This window comes from Gracilinanus agilis, chromosome 1 (genome assembly GCF_016433145.1).
Source record: "Gracilinanus agilis isolate LMUSP501 chromosome 1, AgileGrace, whole genome shotgun sequence".
In the NCBI taxonomy this organism is placed as follows: Eukaryota; Metazoa; Chordata; class Mammalia; order Didelphimorphia; family Didelphidae; genus Gracilinanus; species Gracilinanus agilis.
In genome coordinates this window covers 88,424,266-88,446,893 of record NC_058130.1, presented here as the reverse complement: position 1 = coordinate 88,446,893, position 22,628 = coordinate 88,424,266, and the positions used below count along the sequence as shown (strand labels likewise).

At 36.1% G+C, this 22,628-nt stretch overlaps 1 protein-coding gene across 1 annotated transcript in view; it reads left to right on the top strand.

Annotated features, from left to right (window-relative positions):
* DOCK3 (dedicator of cytokinesis 3) overlaps positions 1–22,628 on the top strand; it is a 454,921-nt gene that overhangs the window by 56,866 nt on the left and 375,427 nt on the right. Inside the window, exon 3 of the mRNA XM_044676700.1 lies at positions 1,086–1,126. Within this exon, the coding sequence (XP_044532635.1) occupies positions 1,086–1,126 (41 nt within the window). The remainder of the gene's footprint in view (positions 1–1,085; positions 1,127–22,628) is intronic.

The window sequence follows — 22,628 nt, the reverse complement described above, 5'->3', positions numbered from 1 at the left end:
CTTAGCATGGTGCCTGACACATAGTTGGCATTTAGTTAATGTTTGTTTGTTGATTGATTGATTTTCATAGTCATAAGTTTACTTACTCCAGTGATGAGTAATTTATCTCCTCCAGAGGAGGTTGGGGTTAGGAGTTGAAAATGACTGGGCTCAAGAGGGTCTTTGTTCCTAGACCAGTGTGTAGTAGGAAGGAGATCATTGTAATCTCAGAATGAGAGAAATTGTGATACAAGTAAATTGACTTTCTCGAAATTGTTTTCCTAGCTCCTGGACTGTACAGGAATGGGTCCCTGTTTTATTGTTCTTTAATACTTTGCTTTTAATGAAGGGAAGAGATGCTAGCTCTTTTCTAGCTTATATTGTGTTACACAAGCTCATTGGGCACAGAGTCAGAAAGGTTAGGGAGAAAAAAGCAGGGTCACTAAGGCAAAACAATGGAAATAATAGAATAAAGCAGAGAACAGGAAATATTTTGCATTAAATAGGGGAACTTCCTGACTGAGAACTAGTAGGGTATTAATAACTGTTTTTGAAAAGTAGAAATATTACATTACTTAGGCTGTTTATTAAAGGGCTAAATTGAGTCCAAGTTATAGGAAAAGATCCTCTGCTATATGTGCCATGAAGTGATGACCCTTTGAAATTCTGGAAATGAGAAAGGTGAAACCCCTATGGAAAACTGAGTGGGAATAAGCTATAGTGGGAAAATGTCCTGAAACAGGAGTCAGGAGATCTTGGATATATGTTGGAGTCTTATTCACTCATAATGTGACTTTCCTCAGTCAATTCCCAGGCTTTAGTATTCTGTGCAAAATGAAGTTGAACTAATGATGTTTAAAACTCCTGGCTCTATGATTCTTCTACAACTAAGCTGCTTTTAGTCATGTGACAAAAAATAAGGGGTATCGTATTCACAGTAGATCATTTTTTATACAGGCCCGAATCCAGAATTGGAGAAAATTTAATATATCACTTAGGAATTGTGTTGATACTCACCCCATTTTGGTGAATGTACTCCAGCTATGTCTTCAGAAAAGCTCACAATGACATGCTTCTAACATCTTTTTTTTCCTCCTTTACTTTAGGTTGGTATAGAGGAGTTTCAACAAAGAAACCTAATGTAAAGGTAATGAAAATTCCCTCTTGCTTTTTTCATGTAGAGATGTTTCTGTTCTATATACGCAGTCTTCTATTTAAAAAGTGTTGTTGGAAGCAGTCTCCTTTTGACTATAGTTATCATTATACTGACATTATTAGACCACATTCCTCTCTGAATCAACACTGCTAAGATGGTTATTTAAGGGAATGGAAAATGTCAATATGGTCACAGCTGTAGAGAATGTGTATTTTTTTTTTAAGGAAAATGCCCAGTTGGTAAATGTGGCAAGTCTTGCTGTAAACAGTTTGAACAGCAAACATTACAGTTGACAGATGCATAGGTATGGATTTATGAGACTGTACAATTTGGCAGGCATAAAAAAATGGAGAAAAAATATTAAATAATTCTCTTAGAATTGTCATCTCCTTTGAGACAAGATCTCTTGAAAAAAGGATGAAACCTTTTTATCTAATGAAAAAATGCACATTTCTGATACTCTATATTCCAAGCATGTTTATTCCATTAAGAATTAGTATTAATTTTAGCAAATAGTTTTCTGAACCATTGCTGTAAGAACACTGGTAACCATTCCCCACTTTTACAACATTGTAAGAAGCTTTCTTCCTCTCGCGTTCTAACTCATCCTACATTAAGTCATAGGTATGTAATTTATGGCTCTCTTGCTCAAAAGCTATTTGCCTACTCTTCAGTGCAATATCCTTTTTCATTTAAAAAGAGAGCCAGATTGTTGTATTTGATTTCTTAAAGCAAATTCTACTAGAATCGTAACCATTAATCAGAACAACAGAATGTTCATTCTGACACTTAGTTTCCAAGGGAATCTTCCTGGGAAAAAGAATTCTTACATTTCTAATTTTTATGGCAGATTATCTCCATCACTTCTAAATTGCACAATTGCATGGTACCGTCCACTGCTTCTCTGACAAAAATTCATAAAGCACAGGCATCCTGGAATAATCAATAGTGGAGTAGCTTTGGAACCAGAAGGACTTAGGGTCAAGTTCCTTCTCTGACACATGCACACTATGTGGCCCATGTTCCACGCAACTCTCTAAGACAAAAGAGGTGCAAATTTGGATTGATAAAAGGATGTTTCCTCACCTAAGAGTTCCCATTAACAGTGAAATAATAGGTTCCCTTCCCCTTCCTGCCACCAAAAATAAAAGCTAATGAGAACAAATTTCTCTTAGAGATTCCATAAGTTTTTTTGTTTTAAAAAGATAGAAACTAGAATCAAACTGAATTACAAATATTGTCAGTCAATGTTCAAGTAATGCTTTAATTTTGTTAGCAATATTTATGATCTTAGATACTAGATACAATGCATGGTTAGGATGAAAACAAGTCTGTTATAAATATTTGAAACCACTGTTTTTGTAGTTATGACATCATGTGTACATGGTTTTGAAAACTTGTGAAACATAAAATATTAAACATTTCATGTCATTGTATGCTATTTGCAGACCATTAACATTAATGTGTTGTTAAGGCTATAATATATAAAGCCAAAGAAGATTCTGCTGCTATCTACAAATAGTTAATAGAGTTAAGAAAAGGCAATGAAGATGACGATCTATAAAGAGAGTAACACCTAATCCAAATATATGACAAAGATATCTTTGTAGTTTTGCTTTTTCTAAAGTTATAGCTTTGAAAATCAAATTTTTCCTGGTAAAGAAAGTATTCGATCTGGGAAGGGCCTGGAGACCAAGCTAAGGAAAGTGTCGGGACTTAAGCTAAGGGATAAAAGTGAAAGTTTTCAGATCTAAGCAATGAGAAGTATTTGTGGGAGAAGAGTGAGAATGAAAGACTCAAGGCTTCAACTGACAGTTGAGAGTCTGAGGGACTGAAATGAAACTGAGAGACTTTCAGACTAAGGTTTAAAAAACACACCAAGGGAAAAGGAAACACCTCAGTGTGAAAAAAGGAAAACTCAACTCAACTATCAACTAGAGTTGATATTTTAAAAAATCTTCCTCAGAAGAAAAAAATTCCTGAGGGACTAAAGTGAAACTGCATTACACTAGAAGAGGACATCCTCGGATTTCACTGAGGGTTAAAGAAAAAGCCTTCCTCTCCTCATCCAAAACAGGAGCTGAAACTAAGACTGATCAAAGAAATGGAGAACTTTGGAATCTGTGGTTAAAGAAAAGGCCTAACGGATGACCACTGGGGTTGGCCAAAACAAAAAGCTTTAAACTGTAAATTAATTAAGGAATGGCCAGTTAAGTTGTGGTTTATAAATGTGATGGAAACCTATTGTGCTGTAAGAAATGAAGAAATAGATGATCTCAGAAAGAAATGGAAGGATTTATATGAATAAATGCAGAGTGAAATAAATAGAACCAGAAGAACAATTTATACTATATGAATATTAGAAAAATAAATTATTTTGAAGACATTTATAAACAAAGAATGAAATGAACAAGATCAGAACAATTTCTACAATGACTGCTACTGTGTGAAAACAAATAGCTTTGAGAACTGTCAGATCTATGATGAATACAATGACCCATTCTTCATGATTTCAGAGGACCTGTGATGCAACATGCTGTACATTACAGAGGTTATGAACATTCCTGAATATGCATATGGTCTATATTCATCCATACGTCTCCATCTGTATCCTATGGATGTATGTATTTGTGTATAGACAGTGAAGGAATTTGTTTTACCTGATTATGCATATTTGTTAATAAGAATCCATTTTTCTAATTTTACTTAATGGGACTTAGGGATAGGAGGGAGGAAAAATAGATTTCTCTTAATATTTTAAAATATTGAATTAGAGAGGGTTGCTACAGATGTGAGATGTCACATGTTCATTCATATGCAGTCATTGCGTCCTGAGTTTTACTTAACTGTTTTACTTTGTCACATTAGGCCTCACCAAGGGGCAATATAATGCTGCTTGTAATGTAAAACCAAAAAACATCAACAAAACTTTTTTTAAGGTAACAACTAAAGATTAAATACTGAAAGCAACAAATGAAGCAAAAGCAAAAAGCATTTCTTAAGTACCCACTTGTGAGTACCAGTTGCTTGTTGCCATCCAAAGAGAATTACCTAGACTGGTTTGTTATTTTCTAGGAGCTTATGATCCAACATGATTTCTTCCTGAATAGTCATTCCTATTGCCTAATTTAGTCTCTCATTGAGTCTTCTGGTCCCAGATTTATTAGTGCTACATTAGAAAGAGCTCTGGTTCTGGATTATTCCTGGAGCACCAAGCAGTGATTCCCAAAATGGGCACCACCGCCCCTTGGTGGGTGCTGCAGCGATCCAGGAGGGCAGTGATGGCCACAGGTGCATTTATCTTTCCTTTTAATTGCTATTAAAATTTAAAAAAAATTAATTTCCAGGGGCTAAGTAATATTTTTTTCTGGAAAGGGGGCGGTAGACCAAAAAAGTTTGGGAACCATCGATCTAGAGGAATCCCTCAAAATATATTGAATTTCTTTGCTATTTGAGGGTCTCTGACAAAATATTTTATATTTTAAAACAGTATCTTAGGAGATGAACTGTTCCCAGAAAGAGAATTTCAGTTAGAGAACCGGGATTCAAATCCCAGATCTACCATTTGCTACTATGGACAAACCATTATATCTCCCTTGTCCCTCAGTTTCCTTATTTGTGAAATAAGAGGTTTTGACTAAATAGACTTTAAGGACCCTTCTAACTTTAACTCTATTGCTCTATTATTCTAAGCCCTTTGGAGAGCTCTTGTGGATGGAAGATAGGATGGATAACTTGATAGAGCCTTTTGGCTCCCTCCCTATGAAAAATTGAACCTGCTCCCAAACCAGCCCCAGTATGGCTAAGCTTCTTTACCACTAAGAGTCTCTTGCCAAGAAGGAAAGGATTTTTTTGAAGATATTCTCTCACTTTTCCTGCTGTCCTTGCCTCCTTTCCCCAGTCAGCCCTTTTCCTAATGTTTTTCTTTATCTAATTGAATTTTTCTTAATGCAAAGAAAAATTCACATAAGTACCAAATAATTTACTTGTATTATTATAAAAATATGAAGTTTAGGAAATATTGTTAAGTTGCACCATACCTTTTGTATTAGAAAGGGGAACAGTAAAAAGTATACATATATCATTATAAATACATTGATATTGATCAAGCACATTTACAAAAATAACATCTTATGATGCTTGGTCAGAAAGCATTGGCTAAATATCAGGAACCAGAGGATTTGTGTCCAAGGTTTTAGGTGGGATTTCTGATTGTATTTTATAAATACAGTGACAAAAATGTTTTAAATTTTTTCCTTTCCAAAACATTTGATTTAATAGAATTGAAATACCAGCAAAAACTGGTATTGTTTTTCTAATTATATACCACCCACAGATGTCACATTCATATAAGTGCATTAAAAACAATAGGAACTATCTTTAGTATATACTGTTTATAAATAATTTGTTACATAAGTTAGGAGTGGCTTGTTCTACAGTTTGTGGACAGATTGTGGTATAGTTTCTCATGGGTGGTCTTTTGTTCATGGCTACTTTCAGTTCAATATAACTGCATCTACCATATGGCCTGGCAAGTGGTAAATAAATCCCTAATATTTTTTGGGTGGATGAATATTCTTAAAATCAGAAGGAATGCAATCATTAGTCTATATTGTGGGAAAAAAGACAATATCTACTCACTATGAAATGTGTTATATAGTATACTTAATGTGGTCGTGATTGATGTTGTAGTTGATTTTATCCCAAAGTCAAGATAATGTATGATAATGAAACCCTCAAAACAAAGACCTTCACGATGAGAAAGATTGGCTACATCATGCTATAGGTCTGATCATTGTGCAGAAAGGAGCAGCAAAAGCAGACGTGACTTGAGCTCTTATACTTCATTTTGTTTCAAAGGTTTAGCATTGAATTTGTACCCATTTGACATTTTGTGGATGCCTTACTCAATAGAATCCACATTTATCCTATGGTTATTATTACTAAGGCAAGAGGTTGACATGATGTTCATTTTCCTTGTAAGTGCTATGTTAAATTATTTTCCTCAAACTGTTCATTATAGCCAATGCTGAATACTCTTTATAAGAAAATAGTCTTTTTCCCTTGTAGGAGTTCATTGATTATTTTTATTTCTTGAGATAATTTTTTGGTACTGTATTTTAAAAACATTTTCTTAATTTCATGTTGGTATGTATTTAGCCACTCCATGCTTCTTGTGCTTCTGAGAATTTCTCAAACTGTACAATAAAGTAGTAAATATCAAAACAGTTTGGTACTGGCTAAAGAAATAAAATTGTGGATCAATGGAATAGAGTAAATACACAATAATATACAGGAGTAAATGACCATAGCAACCTAATGTTTGATAAATCCAAAAACTCCAGTTTGGGGGATAAGAATCATCGTTGTTGATATTGTTGTTCAATCATGTCCTATTCTTCAAAACCCCATTTTGGATTTTCTTGACAAAGATACTGGAGTGGTTTGCTGGTTCCTTCTCCAGTTCATTTTACATATGAGTAAACTGAGGCAACAAGGTTAAGTGACTTTCCCAGAGTCACATAGCTAGTAAGTGTCTGAGACTGGATTTGAGGTCAGGAAGACTCATCTTTCTGACTCCAGGCTTGGCACTCTATCCACTGCACCATCTAGTTGCTCCTCCCTAATCTAAGAGCTGATATGATTCTTGAGTGATGAGCAATTCATTAAGATGATCCAGTTGAGCCTTGAGCCACCAGAAAAGAGTCAAACCAGAAATAAATCAGACTTGGGATAAAGACAATAAGAAATAAGAAGGGGAGAGGATTTTGTGATTCAGTATATCAGTTGTTTGGGGATTATCTGTCCTTTATCTATCTATCTATCATCTGTCTATCTGTCTTTCTAGCTAGCTAGCTGTCTGTCTGGCTATCTATAGATAGATAGATAGATAGATAGATAGATAGATAGATAGATAGATAGATAGATAGATAGATAGATGCTCATTCATGATTTGTTCCTGGTTTGGCTCTTTTCCCATGGCTCAAGATTCAACTAGATCCTCTTGATTAATTGATACATGTAAATGATACATCTATGTATACATAATGCATGCATGTATAAAACATGTACATGAAATTATGTGTTTGTGATTAAACTTTGACTGTATCACATGAAACTGGACCAGAAATGATTTAGAATGTTACAGATTTAACATAGCTTCTTTATTTGAACTAAACGTATGATTTCATTGGCATAGGTAACTTTTAGTGAAGAATTTCTTATATTGTGCGCATTACTTAGCCTTCTAAAACTGTGAGAAGTTATTTCAGAATTTAAATATTAAATCATGTTGGAAGAAAATTTAAAATCTAAGGACAGTTTCTTGTGTTTCAAGAGAATTAAAAGTAGTCATTTTTTTGTTTCCAAAATAAGAAATTTTCTTATATAAAATTAAAAGAAGCTTTTAAGCAAATACCTTGTATTTCTCCAGTGTGGGGCTATGTTTCTCTACCAGCTTCTGACAATTTAACATGAGATCTATTCAAAGCTGGATGATCTCATATGGCACCTTTGGCTTACCTGCCAAATTCAAGAAACTTATAATGAATAAATCATCTTTTTAAATGAACTGAATTTATGGAGCTACAAACAATACAAGCAACTTCCAGGATGATGATACTAGCAGAGAAATGAATAAGCTCCAAGAAAAAAATGAAGACAAGGTCAAGGTCGTCAAAACTGAATTATTTAAAAATCACTTTGCCATTAATAACATAAAGCTTTATTGTAAGATTCAGCCACTTGTTTTGTTCTCCAAACTTTCTCTCTTTTAAATTTTTTCAAGGGGGAAAAGAAGGGTCACAGTAGCTAGGTGGCTCAGCAGATTGAGAGTCAGGACTAGAGAGGAGAGGTCCTGGGCTCAAATCCGACTTCTGAAATTTACTACCTCTATGACCCTGGGAAAGTCACAACCCCCATTACCAAGTTGATGCCGCACTTCTACCTTAGAACCAATACATTGTATTAATTCTAAGATGGAAGATAAGGGGTAGGGAGGGAAGGAAGGAAGGATGGAAGGAAGGAAGGAAGAAGAAGAAGGAAGGAAGGAAAAGAAGGAAGGAAGGAAAAATTGTTTCTATTTTGCAACCAATTTTAGTATCTTTTTCCTTACCATACCAATGAGAAACAATACATTTCATTAATAATATTTCTTTATTCTTTCATAATAATATTTGGAAGACTTGCCAGCTTGATTATTATAGACCTCTTGCTTGCATGCAGCAGGCTTTTCTTTAGTAATGTGACATCCAATAAATATCTAATGAGTTTCTAAAGTGACAGTTGACTCTCGCTGATGGTCACTAGCCTAGGAAGGAATAATGGCATGGGCTTCTAGGCAGTTTTAAGAACCTTCCTCCATCAATACTATAATTTATACCATTCTAATTGTACTTTACTTTTTAGTCCTTATTATAATTGTGTATCCATATTTTATTGCCCTCTAACTAGAAGGTAAGCTCTGTGAGAAAGGACTAATACCTCTCTATTCATCATTAAATAAGATATTACATGGTCTTACACAGAGTGTTTACTAAGAAATGTTTGCTGAATTTAATTAGAGTTTTATAATGTAAATATCATTTTGAAATGATGAACAGAAAATTTTGGGATATGTACTATTTTTCAAGGAAAAAATGAAGAAAGGATAATGATTTTTTCTCCAAATTGGCTGCTTTTCTCATTGTTCTTTATGTTAATAATTTTCTGCATATAGCAGCTGGCATTTATATTATATTTGAAAGAGGAGTAATGAAATTATTTTTTTAAAATAGCAAACTATAGACAGTCACAGGCAGCTAAGTAGCACAGTGGATATAGTGCCAGGTCTTGAGTCAAGAAGACTCATTATCCTGTGTTCAAATATGGCCTCAGACATTTACTAGCTGTGTAACCCTAGACAAGACACTTAACTCTTTTTGCCTCAGTTTCCATCTCTCTAAAATGATCTGGAGAAGGACAACGGTTGCCAAGAAAACCCCAAATAAGATCACAAAGAGTCAGACATGACTGAAAAATGACAACAGTAGCAGATCATGGGATGCCATTATCTTTCTGGGTCCCCTCCTACTTATCTGACTGCTCCTTCTCTGTCTCCTTTGCTAAATCCTCATTTAGATCATGCCTTCTAACCCTAGGTGTCCCTCAGGGTTCTGTCTGAGCTCTTCTCTTCTTTCCTCCCTCTTCCCTGCTTCATATAGTGATCTCATCAGTGCCCAAGGACTTAATTACCTTCTCTATTCTGATGATTCTCAAAACTACATCTCCTGTCTCAGCCTCTCTGCTATTCTCCAGTCTTCCATCTCCAAATGCCTTTCAGACATCTGAAACCTGATGTCCAATAGACATCTTAAAGCCTATGAGTCTAAAATTGAAGTCATCATTCTTCCCAAATCTTCCCCACCCCCTATTATTATCATTTCTTTCTTTTTTTATTTTTTAGAAAAATTTTCCATGGTTACATGATTCATGTTTTTACTTTCCCCTTCATCCCTCTCCATAGCCATTTCCACTGGTTTTAACATGTCATTGATCAATACTTATTTCCATATCATTGATAGTTGCATTGGTGTCCACCTATTACTATCAAAGTAAAAATTATTCTCCCAACCCTGGAGTCTTCCTGTATTCCCCACTTTGTCTCCCCACTCCTACCTCGCCTGTATTCAGTCTATGGCCAGGTCTATTGATTTCACCCTTGCAGCATCTCTAGATATGCCCCCTTCTCTCCTCTGGCACTGCTACCACTCTAATATAGATCCTTATCACTTCATGCATAAACTATTGTTAATAGCCTGCTGGTGGGTCTGCCTTCCCCTCTTTTATTCATTGGCCATTCAGCCGTGAAAGTGATTTTCCTAAAGTGCATGTGACTATGGGATGCCCCCCAACCTCCCACTCAGTAAATTCCAATGGTTTATCTCCAAGATCAAATAGAAAATCCTTTGGCATTTGGAGCCCTTCCTAGCTTAGCCCCCTCCTATCTTTCTAGGATTCCTACACCTTACTCTCCTCCACATACTCTTTCATCCAGTGGCTGTAATATGAACAAGCTAATCCATCTCTTAGCTCATGGCATTTTCTCTCACTGTTCCCCTATGCCAAGGATGCTTCCCATTTTGCCACCTACTGCCTCCTCTGGATTCCTTTAAGTCTCAACTAAAATCTCTGCATTTACAGGAAACCTTTCCCAAACCTTTTTAATTCTAGGGCCTTCCTTCTCTTAATTATTTCCTATTTATCCTGTATATAGTTTTTGATACCTATCTATTTGTATGTTGTCTCCATTAAAATGTGAGCTTCTTGAAAGAACTTTCTTTTGCCTCTTCCTCCTGCAATACATAGTACAGTGCCAGACACATAGAGGGCACTTAATTATTATTTGTTGATCATTTGATTGACATCCCAAAGAGCATTTTACATTTCAATTTATTTTGTTATCCACACTTTCTATAGACTAAATATTCTCAACATCATTACATTAAAATGTATCTTCCTAAATTCAATCAGTTTTCTCAAAAAGGCCATGTCTATTAAAAGTTATAATTTATATTAATAATGTAATATTTTATATTTATATAATATAATAATGTAATTATTATATATAATAATGGGGATTTTTTTGCATTTTCTCTTTTAAAATGAAATTAGTTGAATGTCATAATATCATGATAGATGCCATAAAAATTTTAAATATATTTAATGGAATCATTTCCTTTTTGATAGCTTCAGAAAAGGATATAGCTGATTTCTGATCTTAGTGATTAAAATGGATTTATTTAAAATAGAGTGACTGTCTAAATTCTTAACTGATATTTTTGGGGGAAGTATATTGGTAGGGACTTGATCCAGAGGCATTAGAAAATTATCCCCCTAGAACTCTGTAGGGAAGATGTAGGTGGTTCAGCTCTGGGAACCTGAATTGTCAGTGAATATGAGAGCAGAAGTTGGGAAAAGGATCCTCAGANAGGGAGGGAGGGAGGGAGGGAAGGAGGGAAGGAGGGAAGGAGGGAAGGAGGGAAGGAGGGAGGGAGGGAGCAGATGAATGAATGCAAAGGCTAATGCTTTTTTGGAGTATCTTTAATCAAATGAATGATCATTCAACTTCATTCCATCCGTTCCTTTTCCAGAAAGAATTAGCTTGCTCTAAAATAGGATATGATTCTATCCGAGACTTTTTTTTACACATTGTTTTGTTACCTTGGAAGGGAATATTGCCTTGACACTGGTAATCATCCTTTTGGTAAAGCTATAGCTAATGCTCTGTTCCCAGGAGTGCTTTTTGTGGAGGCCATCCTGGATGAAGTGGAACCCGGGTAAAAAGCTGTCTTTCAATGTGTGGTTTGTCTCTGCTTCATTGCCACTGGCTCATTGAGACTTCTGTTTGGAGATAAAATAAATGAGATAAAATGAGTTGTTATTGTTAGTTTGATATTTCTTCTATCTAGATGCAAACCATTTTAAAAAGAAACAGATAAACTTTTATCTTGCCTTCTTCAAGAGTAAATAATTTGTCTTGAAATCAGAATAGAACTATTGGTGGTAATGTATGGAATTATGTGGAATGAAATGACTCAAATTCATTTGTTTGTACATTTCCTTGTACTCAGGTAACATCTAGTTCTTACAGAACAATATTCCTCATTAGTATCCAGATGATATTAGTGATGATTAAAGGAAGCATGTGTAAAATTTTATATAGTGTTTCATATATTTATGTATAATCTATTTATATACATACATGGAATATAGAAGACAACCAGATGGCTTAGTGAATAGAACACTGAACCTGGAGTCAGGAAGACCTGAGTTCAAACCCAGCCTCAGACACTTACTGGTTGTGTGATCCTGGGCAAGTTAATTAACTTCCGTTTGCCTTAATGCACTGGAGGAAATGGCAAACCATTGCGAGCAGCTAAGTGATGTGGTAGATAGACAACCCAGTCTGGAGTCAGAAGGACTCATCTTCCTCTCTTCAAATGCAGCCTCACACTTAGTAGCTGTATGACCTGGGCGAGTTACTTAAACCTAATTGCCTCAGTTTCTTCATCTTTAAAAGAGATGGAGAAGGAAATGGCAAACCACTCTAGTATTTTTACCAAGAAAACCCCAAAAGGGGTCACAAAAAGTCAGACATTACAGAAAAATGACTAAACCAAAAGAAAAATGTAATCTGGACTTCCTGTGTTCTGTATCTTGTATCCCTATGTTGTTCCTATGAAGACATCTGATCTGGAGAAAGGAAGTAGACTCTATTCTGGAATTCACCAGTTTTTGATGTTTCTTTGAACTTGATTTTAGAAGCTTTTAAGAAGAGAATGCCAGAAGAGTTTGGCCTTCCATCTTGTGCCTTAGGAAAGGAAATGCCACTGGCAAGGTAGAGTGGTATCTAGTTTCTAGATGTCATTTCTCCTTCTTCCTGCCTCTGGAAGTCTTAAGAGATCTGATAGCAGGATGGTAACATTCAAAACTGAAGGGACACTTACTACCTGCCCCAGCTTGTTTTTGGTTTGATTAGAGAAAGAACAAAGGAGAGACAGAGGTCTTAGACCCCTGCCCAATCCTCACATTTGTAGCCCAAGTGGTCAGAGCTCCTTTGTGCTGCTTATTCTCAGATAGGTTCCTACTCCGTATTCTCTTCATACATTCTCTCATATGTCATCTATTGATTGTACACAATGGGGTGTTCAGAGAAGACTAGTACCTCTGGGGTGAGGGCTTGTTGACCCCTTTTTAGGGCTGCTTTCTTCCTTTGGTGTCCACTTGCTACCCAGCCCTCACCTGTGGCTCTAAGGAGCTCCAAGTATGTGCAGTGGCCACACTTGGGTAAACCATACAGACAGACTAAACCAGCCTGAGGATGGCTGATGGGCCTCAAACACATTGAAAAATGATGACTGTGTCTACCCCACGCATGGGAAGTCTTGCCCTGGTGGAATAGGTGGATGAGAACAATGTGTTCCAAAGGCCCTGAAAGTAGTGGAAGCAGGTGCTGTGGAGTACTTGGAACTTAGTTAGACTTCAAAGAAGTCAAGGTCATCCTGAGCCTGCATCCTGCATCCTGAGCCATCATTGATCATTTTGACTTTTGTCTTGCCACTAAACTTTGATGACTCTGGAAGAGAGAGTGAGACTGAAGTCTTGGTGCAACTCTGATGCCTCGCTTTAAATCCAATTCATGCACAAGTCAGTGCATCACCCTGTGGTGTCATTGGTCCTTTTTGAAAACAGGACAAACAACAATACACAAAGGAAATACAAAAGCTACTATATCCTGAGGTGATGTGATTAAGGATGGCCAAAGGTAAGATTTAGTAAGGTATTTTGATCTTCTAAAGAAAGGACTCTGACTGAGGTGCAAAAAGATTATAGGCAGAGATATACTTTCTTAAAGTTTCTTCTAATTTCTTATTGTGGTATAGAGAGATTTTGGCTCTGAGGCCAAAATCATCTGACTGAATAAGAGAATGCACATGAGCCTTGATCCCCATCATCACCTAAAAACAGTGAGAAATGTGCCTCCCAAAATTAAAAAACAAATCCCCAAATTCAATAGGAAATAAATGTCAAAAGAAAAGGAAAGAAATTCTCTTGTTCCTGTGATGGGAGTTTTGTTGTCTTTTAATTAACTATGACTTCCTCCTGACTTATAATTAAGAATTTCAAGAATCTGTCTATGGCCCCTTCCCCTCTCTTCTTTCTTGGGCACAGAGACTGCTTGAGAATGACCCAGGGAGATCAGTAAGTCCTAGAGTAGGGACTTTTGAAAACTTGGGGAATAATAGTATTCAGAGCAGCTCAGTTATCCTAAGAATGAGGCAGATCAGGAACAGGGGTACCAAGGTCCCTAGAACTTTGTATTGAAATAATATAGAGACCTCTGAAGATCCAGGGCTCTGAACCTTAAAAATTAGTAGGGGAGATACCCTGCTCCAGAAGGTGGAGGTCAAAACAGGAAGCAAGAGGACACAGGGTAAGACCAAGTAACACATGCTACCCTACCTAAAATACTGTGGGAAGTAGGGAAGTAGAACCTGGCTCTAGAACCCAAATCCTTATTTTAAGAACTAAAGCTGGAGAAATGTGTAAATAAAAGACAATGCCAATTAGCATACAAGTGTAGATTTAGTGATACCCAAAAATGCCCTCCAGAAGAACATAACAATTGCAAGCAGAGACTCAAAGGAAAAAATGGATTTTCCTCTGAGACAAAATGAATACTAGAGAAAATTAAGCAAGAGATTAAAAAATGAAATGAAATTTCATAGGAAAAAATTAGAAGAATCAGTACTTACATAAGTACTTTGCCTAAGTAGTAGACTCCCCCAAAACTAGAATAGACCAAACAGAAATCGTGACTCCACAACAAGAAACAATAGAACAAAATTAAAAGATTGAAAATAGAATAAATCATATGACATTTGATATAAAAACAATTGACCTGAAAAATAGATCAAGGAGAAATACTTGAAAAATACTTGAACTCCCTGAAAACCATAATTTAAATCTTGGACATTAGCTGAAGAAAACATAAATGAAAACTTTTATATATTAGTTATATATTAGAGCCAGAGGACATAGTGAAGATAGAGATGGTCCATGATCACATCCTGAAAGATACCTCAAAAGAAAGAATCCAAGGAATGCCAAAGTCCAAATCCAAAGCTCTTACATAGAGAAAAAAATATTGTAAACATTGAAAAAAAGAGTTAAAAAACCAAGGAACTACAGACAGGATCACACAATTCCTGGCCTTTTTTAACTATAAATGACAGGTTCTCTTGTTTAAAAAATATTTTTAAAGTATAATAGTAAATAGACTCCATTAATATGGAGTGATGTCTTGACTTATGCATGAATTGGATTTAAGTGAGACAGAGTTACAGAGTCATCAGCCCCTTACTGTCTTCCAGAGTCATTGAAGTCCAATGGCAAGACAGAAATCAAGAAGACTAGTCATTGCCCAGGATATAGTGGATGATCTTGGCTTCTTTGATGTCTAACCAAGTTCTAAGTACTCCATAGTGTCTGCTTCTGCTGCTTTCTTGGCCATTGGAACAAACTGTTCTTATCTGCCCATTTCACCAGGGAAGTCTTTACATGTCTGGAGTAGTCATAACCTTAACTCACCAAGGAATGCTCAACCTGATTTAGTCCACCTGCCAAGACAGTAATAATCTCATTAACATATAATTTCCCAAGAGAAACCAACTGGTGAAACACATTTTAACCAATGCTTTTTATAGTCTGCCTAGTGTAATTTTTAAAAAAGACATTGATAATTTTGGTGATGCATTTAAAGTATGCTTTTATAATAGTCTAATTTCATGGGTTCCTGGGGAAGGTTGTTTGAAATAGGTACAGTTGTCTTCTTCCTACCCTGGAAGAGACTCAAGAGATCTTGAAGGAGTGTTTCTTTGAGACAAGGTTGGGATTTCAAATAGAGTCTGTGGGTCACAGTTGGACACAGCAGTGAAGGCAGCATTCATAATACAGAAAAAGGAGTCTCGGGAGATAGGAGCAATGAGGTGGCCTTATACACTGCTTTAACAGAACAGTTATGACCTGAGCATGGGGAGATCTCATTATTGGTGGACCTTCCTCTGGCCAAAAGTCCAGACAGCAAGTGAAACTTTTCTTCTTTCCATTTCTTTTTAAGAGGAAATCAAAGTTTTCTGTTCTCTAAAGTTGTTTATTTATTGTCCTAAAAGGTACTATAAAAACTATCTCATTGTAGATAAAATATAAGCTGTTTTAACTACTTTTCATTAATGTATATTTTTAGTTATGAATAGGAGCTACTGGAGGGAAGAAAAATGTTTGGCTGAGGTATTCGGAGATGCATAAAAGATCATGGTTTGAACCCTGGCCCCAAAGTAGCAGACTTTCTCATGGCTGGGAGTGGAATTAAATCAAGATAGACTCTTATAGGTTTGGTTTATTAATTTTGGATAAACTTCCGAAAGGACAGAATTAAACTGGATCTTAGATTTTCCTTCTGTCCTTCAAATTAAAGTAAGACATATTTTTGGTTTCTGGGACAAATCTGTGTTGTTGGGTCACAAAGCCTCATTCACTCAATCCTTTTTTTCTCCCATACACATGAAAAAAAAAAGCTATCTACTTCGAGTAGAATTGAAATGGTGAAATCCCAGTGAGTGTGAAAAAAAGGATGACTGGACCCTATTGCTGGTCTTCAGATTCTAGAGATGGAGTCAAGAAGAGAAAGTACTTTTTCCTTGTTTTTCCCCCAACTTCATAGTTGGCTAGGTACAAAAATTACATATTAAAATTTTATTACAATAATACTCTATTAGGAAATACTGTTTTAGCATAGTTTTGCGCACACAGTTATGTCTGTAAATTATCAAGATATGTGAGGAAACATAGCTGCTTCTTCATCTGAAACAAATGATGCTTATTTTGTAAGAGTTGAAAGACTGCTTATAAATTTTGTAATTATTTTGATTACTGCTTATAATAGAAACTTCTTGCTATTGCTTTCTTTCTCTCATATAACCTAAACACTGAATATGTTTAGTATTACCCAGAACTGTGCCATTATAATAGTCCTATGGTCAAGACTGAGAATATAGAATAGATTTACTCTACAAGTATATATAGCATTACCATGTTCTTTTTTTAAATAAAATTTCAAATAACATTATGAAATGAGCTAATTTTTGTGTTCTTTAAGAATCACTTGAATTATAATTCATTTTTTCAGTGTCCTAAGAACAGTTAACCAATATCATACATATTATAAACATATCTTGTTAATGAATAATTTCCACCAGTTTTTTTAAAAGTAAATCCTAATTTGAATCATTAGTGTTCAGGTGTGTGGATGTGCATGTGACAAAGTGACATTATTGTAAGTTTGCTTTTTTTCATTCTAATTTTGCTGAATATCTTTTTTTTAAAAAACCCTTACCTTCTACCTTGAATCCAAAGCAGAAGAGTGATAAGGGCTAGGCAATAGGGGTTAAGTGACTTGCCCAGGGTCACACAGCTAGGAAGTGTCTGAGGCCAAATTTGATCCTAGGACTTCCCATCTCTAGGCCTGACTCTCAATTCACTGTGCTACCCAGTTGCCCCCTAATTTTGATGAATTTCTAACCTGAAAGTTTAATTTTCAGACACCAGGTCAAAATAAGTTTTTTGCAAACTATAGGAGACACTACTCTTTTTTTCATGTGTTTAAAACACTATTAAATGTAACTTATTCCCCATCTGAGAGCTAATTGCTAAGTATAATATATTGGCACCTAATTTATCTGTAATTCCTAAGGAATTTAATGTCACAAATATTTGTTGAATATTTACTGTGTAAGATACTCTACTTATTTTTAATTAATTAATTTGTTTGTTATATTAAAATTCTCAGGTATCTACCATCTCCCTTCTCCTCATACCAGAGAAAGTATTATTTAATAAAAAGATATATGCATGTAAAAAACTATGTCTTGCTTGTTTCTATTTTAAAAGTTCTTTCTTCAAAAATATTTCTGTTGTATAAAATATTCTCTTAGTTCTGATAATTTCACTCTTCACAATTTCATGTAGATTTTTCCATGTTTTTTCCAATATTAACCTGTTTGTCATTTCCTATGGCACAGTAGTATTCCCTCATAATCATATGCTACAACTTGTTTGAACAAGACATAGTCTTTTCTCCACTGACTATCCCCAACAAACTTGCATGCCTAGAGGAGAAAGACAAAGGAAGATGTGTCTATCTGGGCTTAAAAAATTCCTTAGCATCTTAGATTACAAGTAGGATCCTCTACATCTCCTTTGTTAATCAACTTTCCATGAACTGAAAAAATTCCAATCCCATTGGCTCACTCTCCACAGCTAATTACCATGCTCAGAGAACCCAATGTGTGGATCTAGAAGTAGAGGTAATGAATAACAACACCTTTCTCCTCTGGAGCTAGATGGCTCAGTGGATAGAGCACTGGGCTTTGGGGTCAGAAAGACCTAGATTCAAATCCAGCCTCAGACACTAACTTTAAAACACTGGCCAAGTCACTTAGCCCTGTTTGCCTCAGTTCCCTCATCTCTAAGATCAGCTAGAGAGGGAAATGACAAATCACTCCAGTATCTTTGACAAGAAAACCCCAAATGGAATCATGAAGAGTCAGAACCCGCTGAAACAGCTGAATAATAATAATAATAACAATAACAACTTGTTCCTCATCAGTCATCATCCTGAACCCTACAAAAGGAAGAAGCATTCGTAACACATCAGAGATATGGCTTTTCATGTACAAAATGGGAAAGTCAGAAATTAATCTTTGGAGGAATTTCCATACCATTGTTCACATCTGGACACAGATTTGAAAAGCCACAGCATCCCTGCCTTCCATCTCATTCTAGAAAAACTCCTGTGCCTTTTCACCAGGTGTCTTCCCCCTCACCCCAAAGGTGTCCTCACTCTGAAGCTTACTTTCCTGATTGGTGAGTGTCTGGACAGGAACAATTTGGGGCACACCAACATTTCCGTGAGGTAGGAAAAATGTCTAGAACGATAGAGATTAATTTATCATTAAGAGCAGTGTCAATCAAACTAATTTCCTTAGCATAATTTAAGCAACAAAGTACCTAACAACCCTAACTCAGGCGCTCTAAAATGTGTTCAGATACTCAGTTATGGATATCGTTAGCAATGATTTAAAAGCAATAGTCTTTATATTTATGCCCTACAGAGAAAAGATAGAAGAAGTTTTAGGAGAAGGGTACAAAAAAAAGGTTTCCCTTGCCACCCACATCCTCTTCTGCAGTTACTTTTCTGCCAACAGAGAGAAGGATAGACTTAAATATGAATGATCAGCTAAGGTATAATGATACTACTTCAGCTGGTACTCCTACTCCTTTTCCTATTCCTCCTTCTTCTACTACTACTACCAGCTTTAATTTATATTTTAATATGTTATATATATAATTTAATGTATGTATATTTGTGTATATATAATATAATTTATAGTTTACATAGTGCTTTAGAAATATTGTTCCATTTTATCATCACAACAACTATGAGAGAAGGGGGTTATTAATAGCCCCATTTTACAGAGAAGGAAACTTGAGGTCCCACAGCTGTGCCTGAGGCAATATTTGAACTTAAATCTTCTTTCTTAACTCTAGATACAGTGCTCTATCCATTGACAGAATTGCTTCTACTCAGGTGCCAGTGATGCTCATTGCCATGTTTGGTTTAGGAGACTAAATTTTTTTTAGCCACAGTAGTTTGTAAAGATAAATCTTGGGGGGTGGGGGAGGCTGTGATTGATGTTGTTTTTAAAAAAGCCAACATCTTATATTCCTGGATTTCTGAAGTTTTGAAGTAAGTAGGAGAGTGAAAAATCACATTGACTTCTTTCCATTAATTTGATCTGTGACCAAAGAATATTCATTCCCTTCAGTCATAATAATGACAGCAATAATGACAATAAGTGAATTGAAGGCAAAATATCTTAAGAATCCTTGGGAGTGCCAAATTATAAACCTAAAACTATAAAATGTTTACTATAATATAAAATTATGATACATATATCTTATGTAATAATGCAAATATATAAAATTATAAAGTCATTACCTTATGACACCCCATAATAATTGTAAGCAAAGTATGGAAGGAGTCTTTTGAGTGACTAATAAATGTAATGTAATAAAATGATGACCATAATATCATACATATCAAAAGATTTTTTCCTAGAGAACCAATTTGTTCTTGGACATGGCTTTCAGATCCATAAATTCAGTGTTATAGATAGTTCTTTCATCAATGCAGATCTCAACCCCTCTATGACTGTGGTGTATGAATGACAACAGAAACCAGATAAGTAGCAATAAAGCTTCAGTTTGTGTAGTACAAGATTAAGAGACATGTTCATAGAATTTTCTCATGTTCAGAAAGCAGAATATTATGAATATTAAACATATGTCCTCACAAATGACATATGCTTAATTGTAAAAGCAGAACAAAGTGACTGTTGTAATATTTTCACAACAGAAGACCAGACACTATATAATCAGTTATTCATATCTTATTACATGCTCAACCTTTCAGACAGTTTCAGTAAATAAGGGGAGATTTTTCCTTTAGAGGGTGTTTCTCATCCTCCGATTTTGGAAAGAAATATTTCAACCAATACTATTTCTAAACATGATCCCAAGAAAAACTAGAGGTTAGTTTAGTATGATTGGCCGTTTCCAAGATCATAAGATTTAGAGTAAAAAAAAATGACCCTAGAGTCCAGCCTATTCATTCTATGAATAATGGTTTGACAATTATATAGTGCCTTGAGATTCATAAAACTTACTTATGCAATCATACATTCCATCTATCATTTGACTCTCACATAGCCTTATTATATAGGTACTACATACATGTATAAGGAAATGAAAGCCCCAAAACTACTAAAACAGTACCAGTAAGGGCTAGTATTATTCATAGAACTTTAAGATTTATAAAGCACTTTTCAGATATTATCTCATTTGATTCTTATTGTGTCCATTTGATATAGGGGAAAACTGAGACTGAAAGACATTATATGACTTTTCCAAGGTTACACAGAGGTAGGATTTTAACTCATGTCTTCTGACTCCAAGTCAATACTCTATTCAATATGTCACTCGGCTTCTTCAAGTGACTTCGGTAATAACTAAAAAAACCAGCATCCAAAATCAAGTCTTCAAATTGTAAGCTCAGCACTCTTTTCATTTTATCATTCCTCTAGGACTCTCACTTAGCAAGGGAGACATGTAAACAAGACTGTTTTCCTGTGGTCCTAGCATTACAGCCTGAATATTAATAATAGTCAGAAGAATAATAGTCAGAAAACCCACACAAAGAGACCACCAATATGAAGCCGGGCACTCCATTGCTGCCGCCACCATCACTACCACATGCAAACCAAGAGCAAGGATAACAACTGACTCCTGGCTAGCAGAAATAGACTCTTTTGTCTGTTCAGTCTTATAGACCCAGGCTTCCTTCCCTCCTGCAGGTGTAGTGAGCTGCCTATGGGATATTTCTCATCTCAAAGTTACTAATGCAGGGTTGCAGCAAAAGCTCTTGCTTTTGCAAACCAACTGTAGCAGCCCTGACAGTTGGAAAGGAATAGAATGTTGAACCAGCCAGGGCGCTGGGCTCACAGGAAAACCATTAGAGCCTAAGACTATAAATATCCCTGGAGGACCAACTGAGGGGCCTTTTGCTTCTGGGGCTTTGGGCTTTGCCTGATTTCCTTGGACCTCTCCCTTGTCCTTTGACATCCTGCTATTCCCTGAATTTCCCCATTGGGCCCTGGGAGGAAGAGTGATTTGGTGGGTGGAAACTGTGGGAATTAGCTTTTATAGACAGGCAGGAAGAACCTAAACCAAACCATCACCCTATCTAGAAATCTGCTGAATGTTTACATCAGGACAGGGACATTATCCTTGGCTGAGGGAGCTGGCTTCCTCTGCCTGATCTCCGCTTCAGTGACCCCTCTCCTTCCCCCCTCCCCCACCAAATTCTCCCTAGCAGCAGTTACCAAACCCTAATCCCCTTTTACCTCAGCTTACCCTGGCAATAATAAATCCCTTTGATTTTTATACAAAGAATTTCTGGAGAATCATTGTACCCACTAGTAGGGCAAGGGCTGAAGAAGGAAAGGAGTAACTTTCTTTATGATTTGAGGGCAAATCCTCTTGGAGGCATCCATCTTGGGCAGAAAGTGGCCAGCTTCCACTTACTGTAGGGTTCAGTTTTCATCGGCAGGGAGGGGCCTCTTTACTCCTCTCCTCAAGGGAGCTTTAGAATAGCAGCAGATGCCTGAAGAAACCCTTCGGTCAGACCCAGATCATTTTCTGACTGACCCAATTCTTCTTATATCGTAGAGATAGTCTCCCCACCTGAAAGACCCAGCCTGTTCCTCCCAGTACCCTCAAGTCCCAAGCCTCTGTGATTAGCCTGCTTGATTAGCCCTTCCTCTATTCCCCAAACATTCCCTAACTTCCTAATTCCCCTTTATTCCCCATCATTATCAATATTGCCTTTTGCTGCGACCCTGCATCACAGTGGTAATGATGACTTCTGCTGCATTACTTAGTGTCTTTTGACAGTCAATAAGTATTTGGTTAGCCGCCACTATGTGACACATCATATTTGCAATTCAAGAATGAATGAGTTTTTAGCTACTGATAGATTACATTGGTGAAAGAAATACAGTGAGTTTGTTCAGCCATGATTAGTCTCATTTGCGTTTGTTTTCTGATTAAGATAAAAATGGAAATAGAGACCTTAGAGGAAAGAGTCTAATTAGACCTTTCTCTTTTGGATCTAATGTCATGAAGACTAGAAGCACAGTGTAAGCTGAACTTTATTTTTGTTGTTCATTTTGAAGGATTTTCCCTCTAATTGGTATGATATTTATATTTGCAAATCATGGAAGTTGAGCTCTGAGTAGATAATGATTACCAGGTTGGATGCTTGCTAAAGAAAATG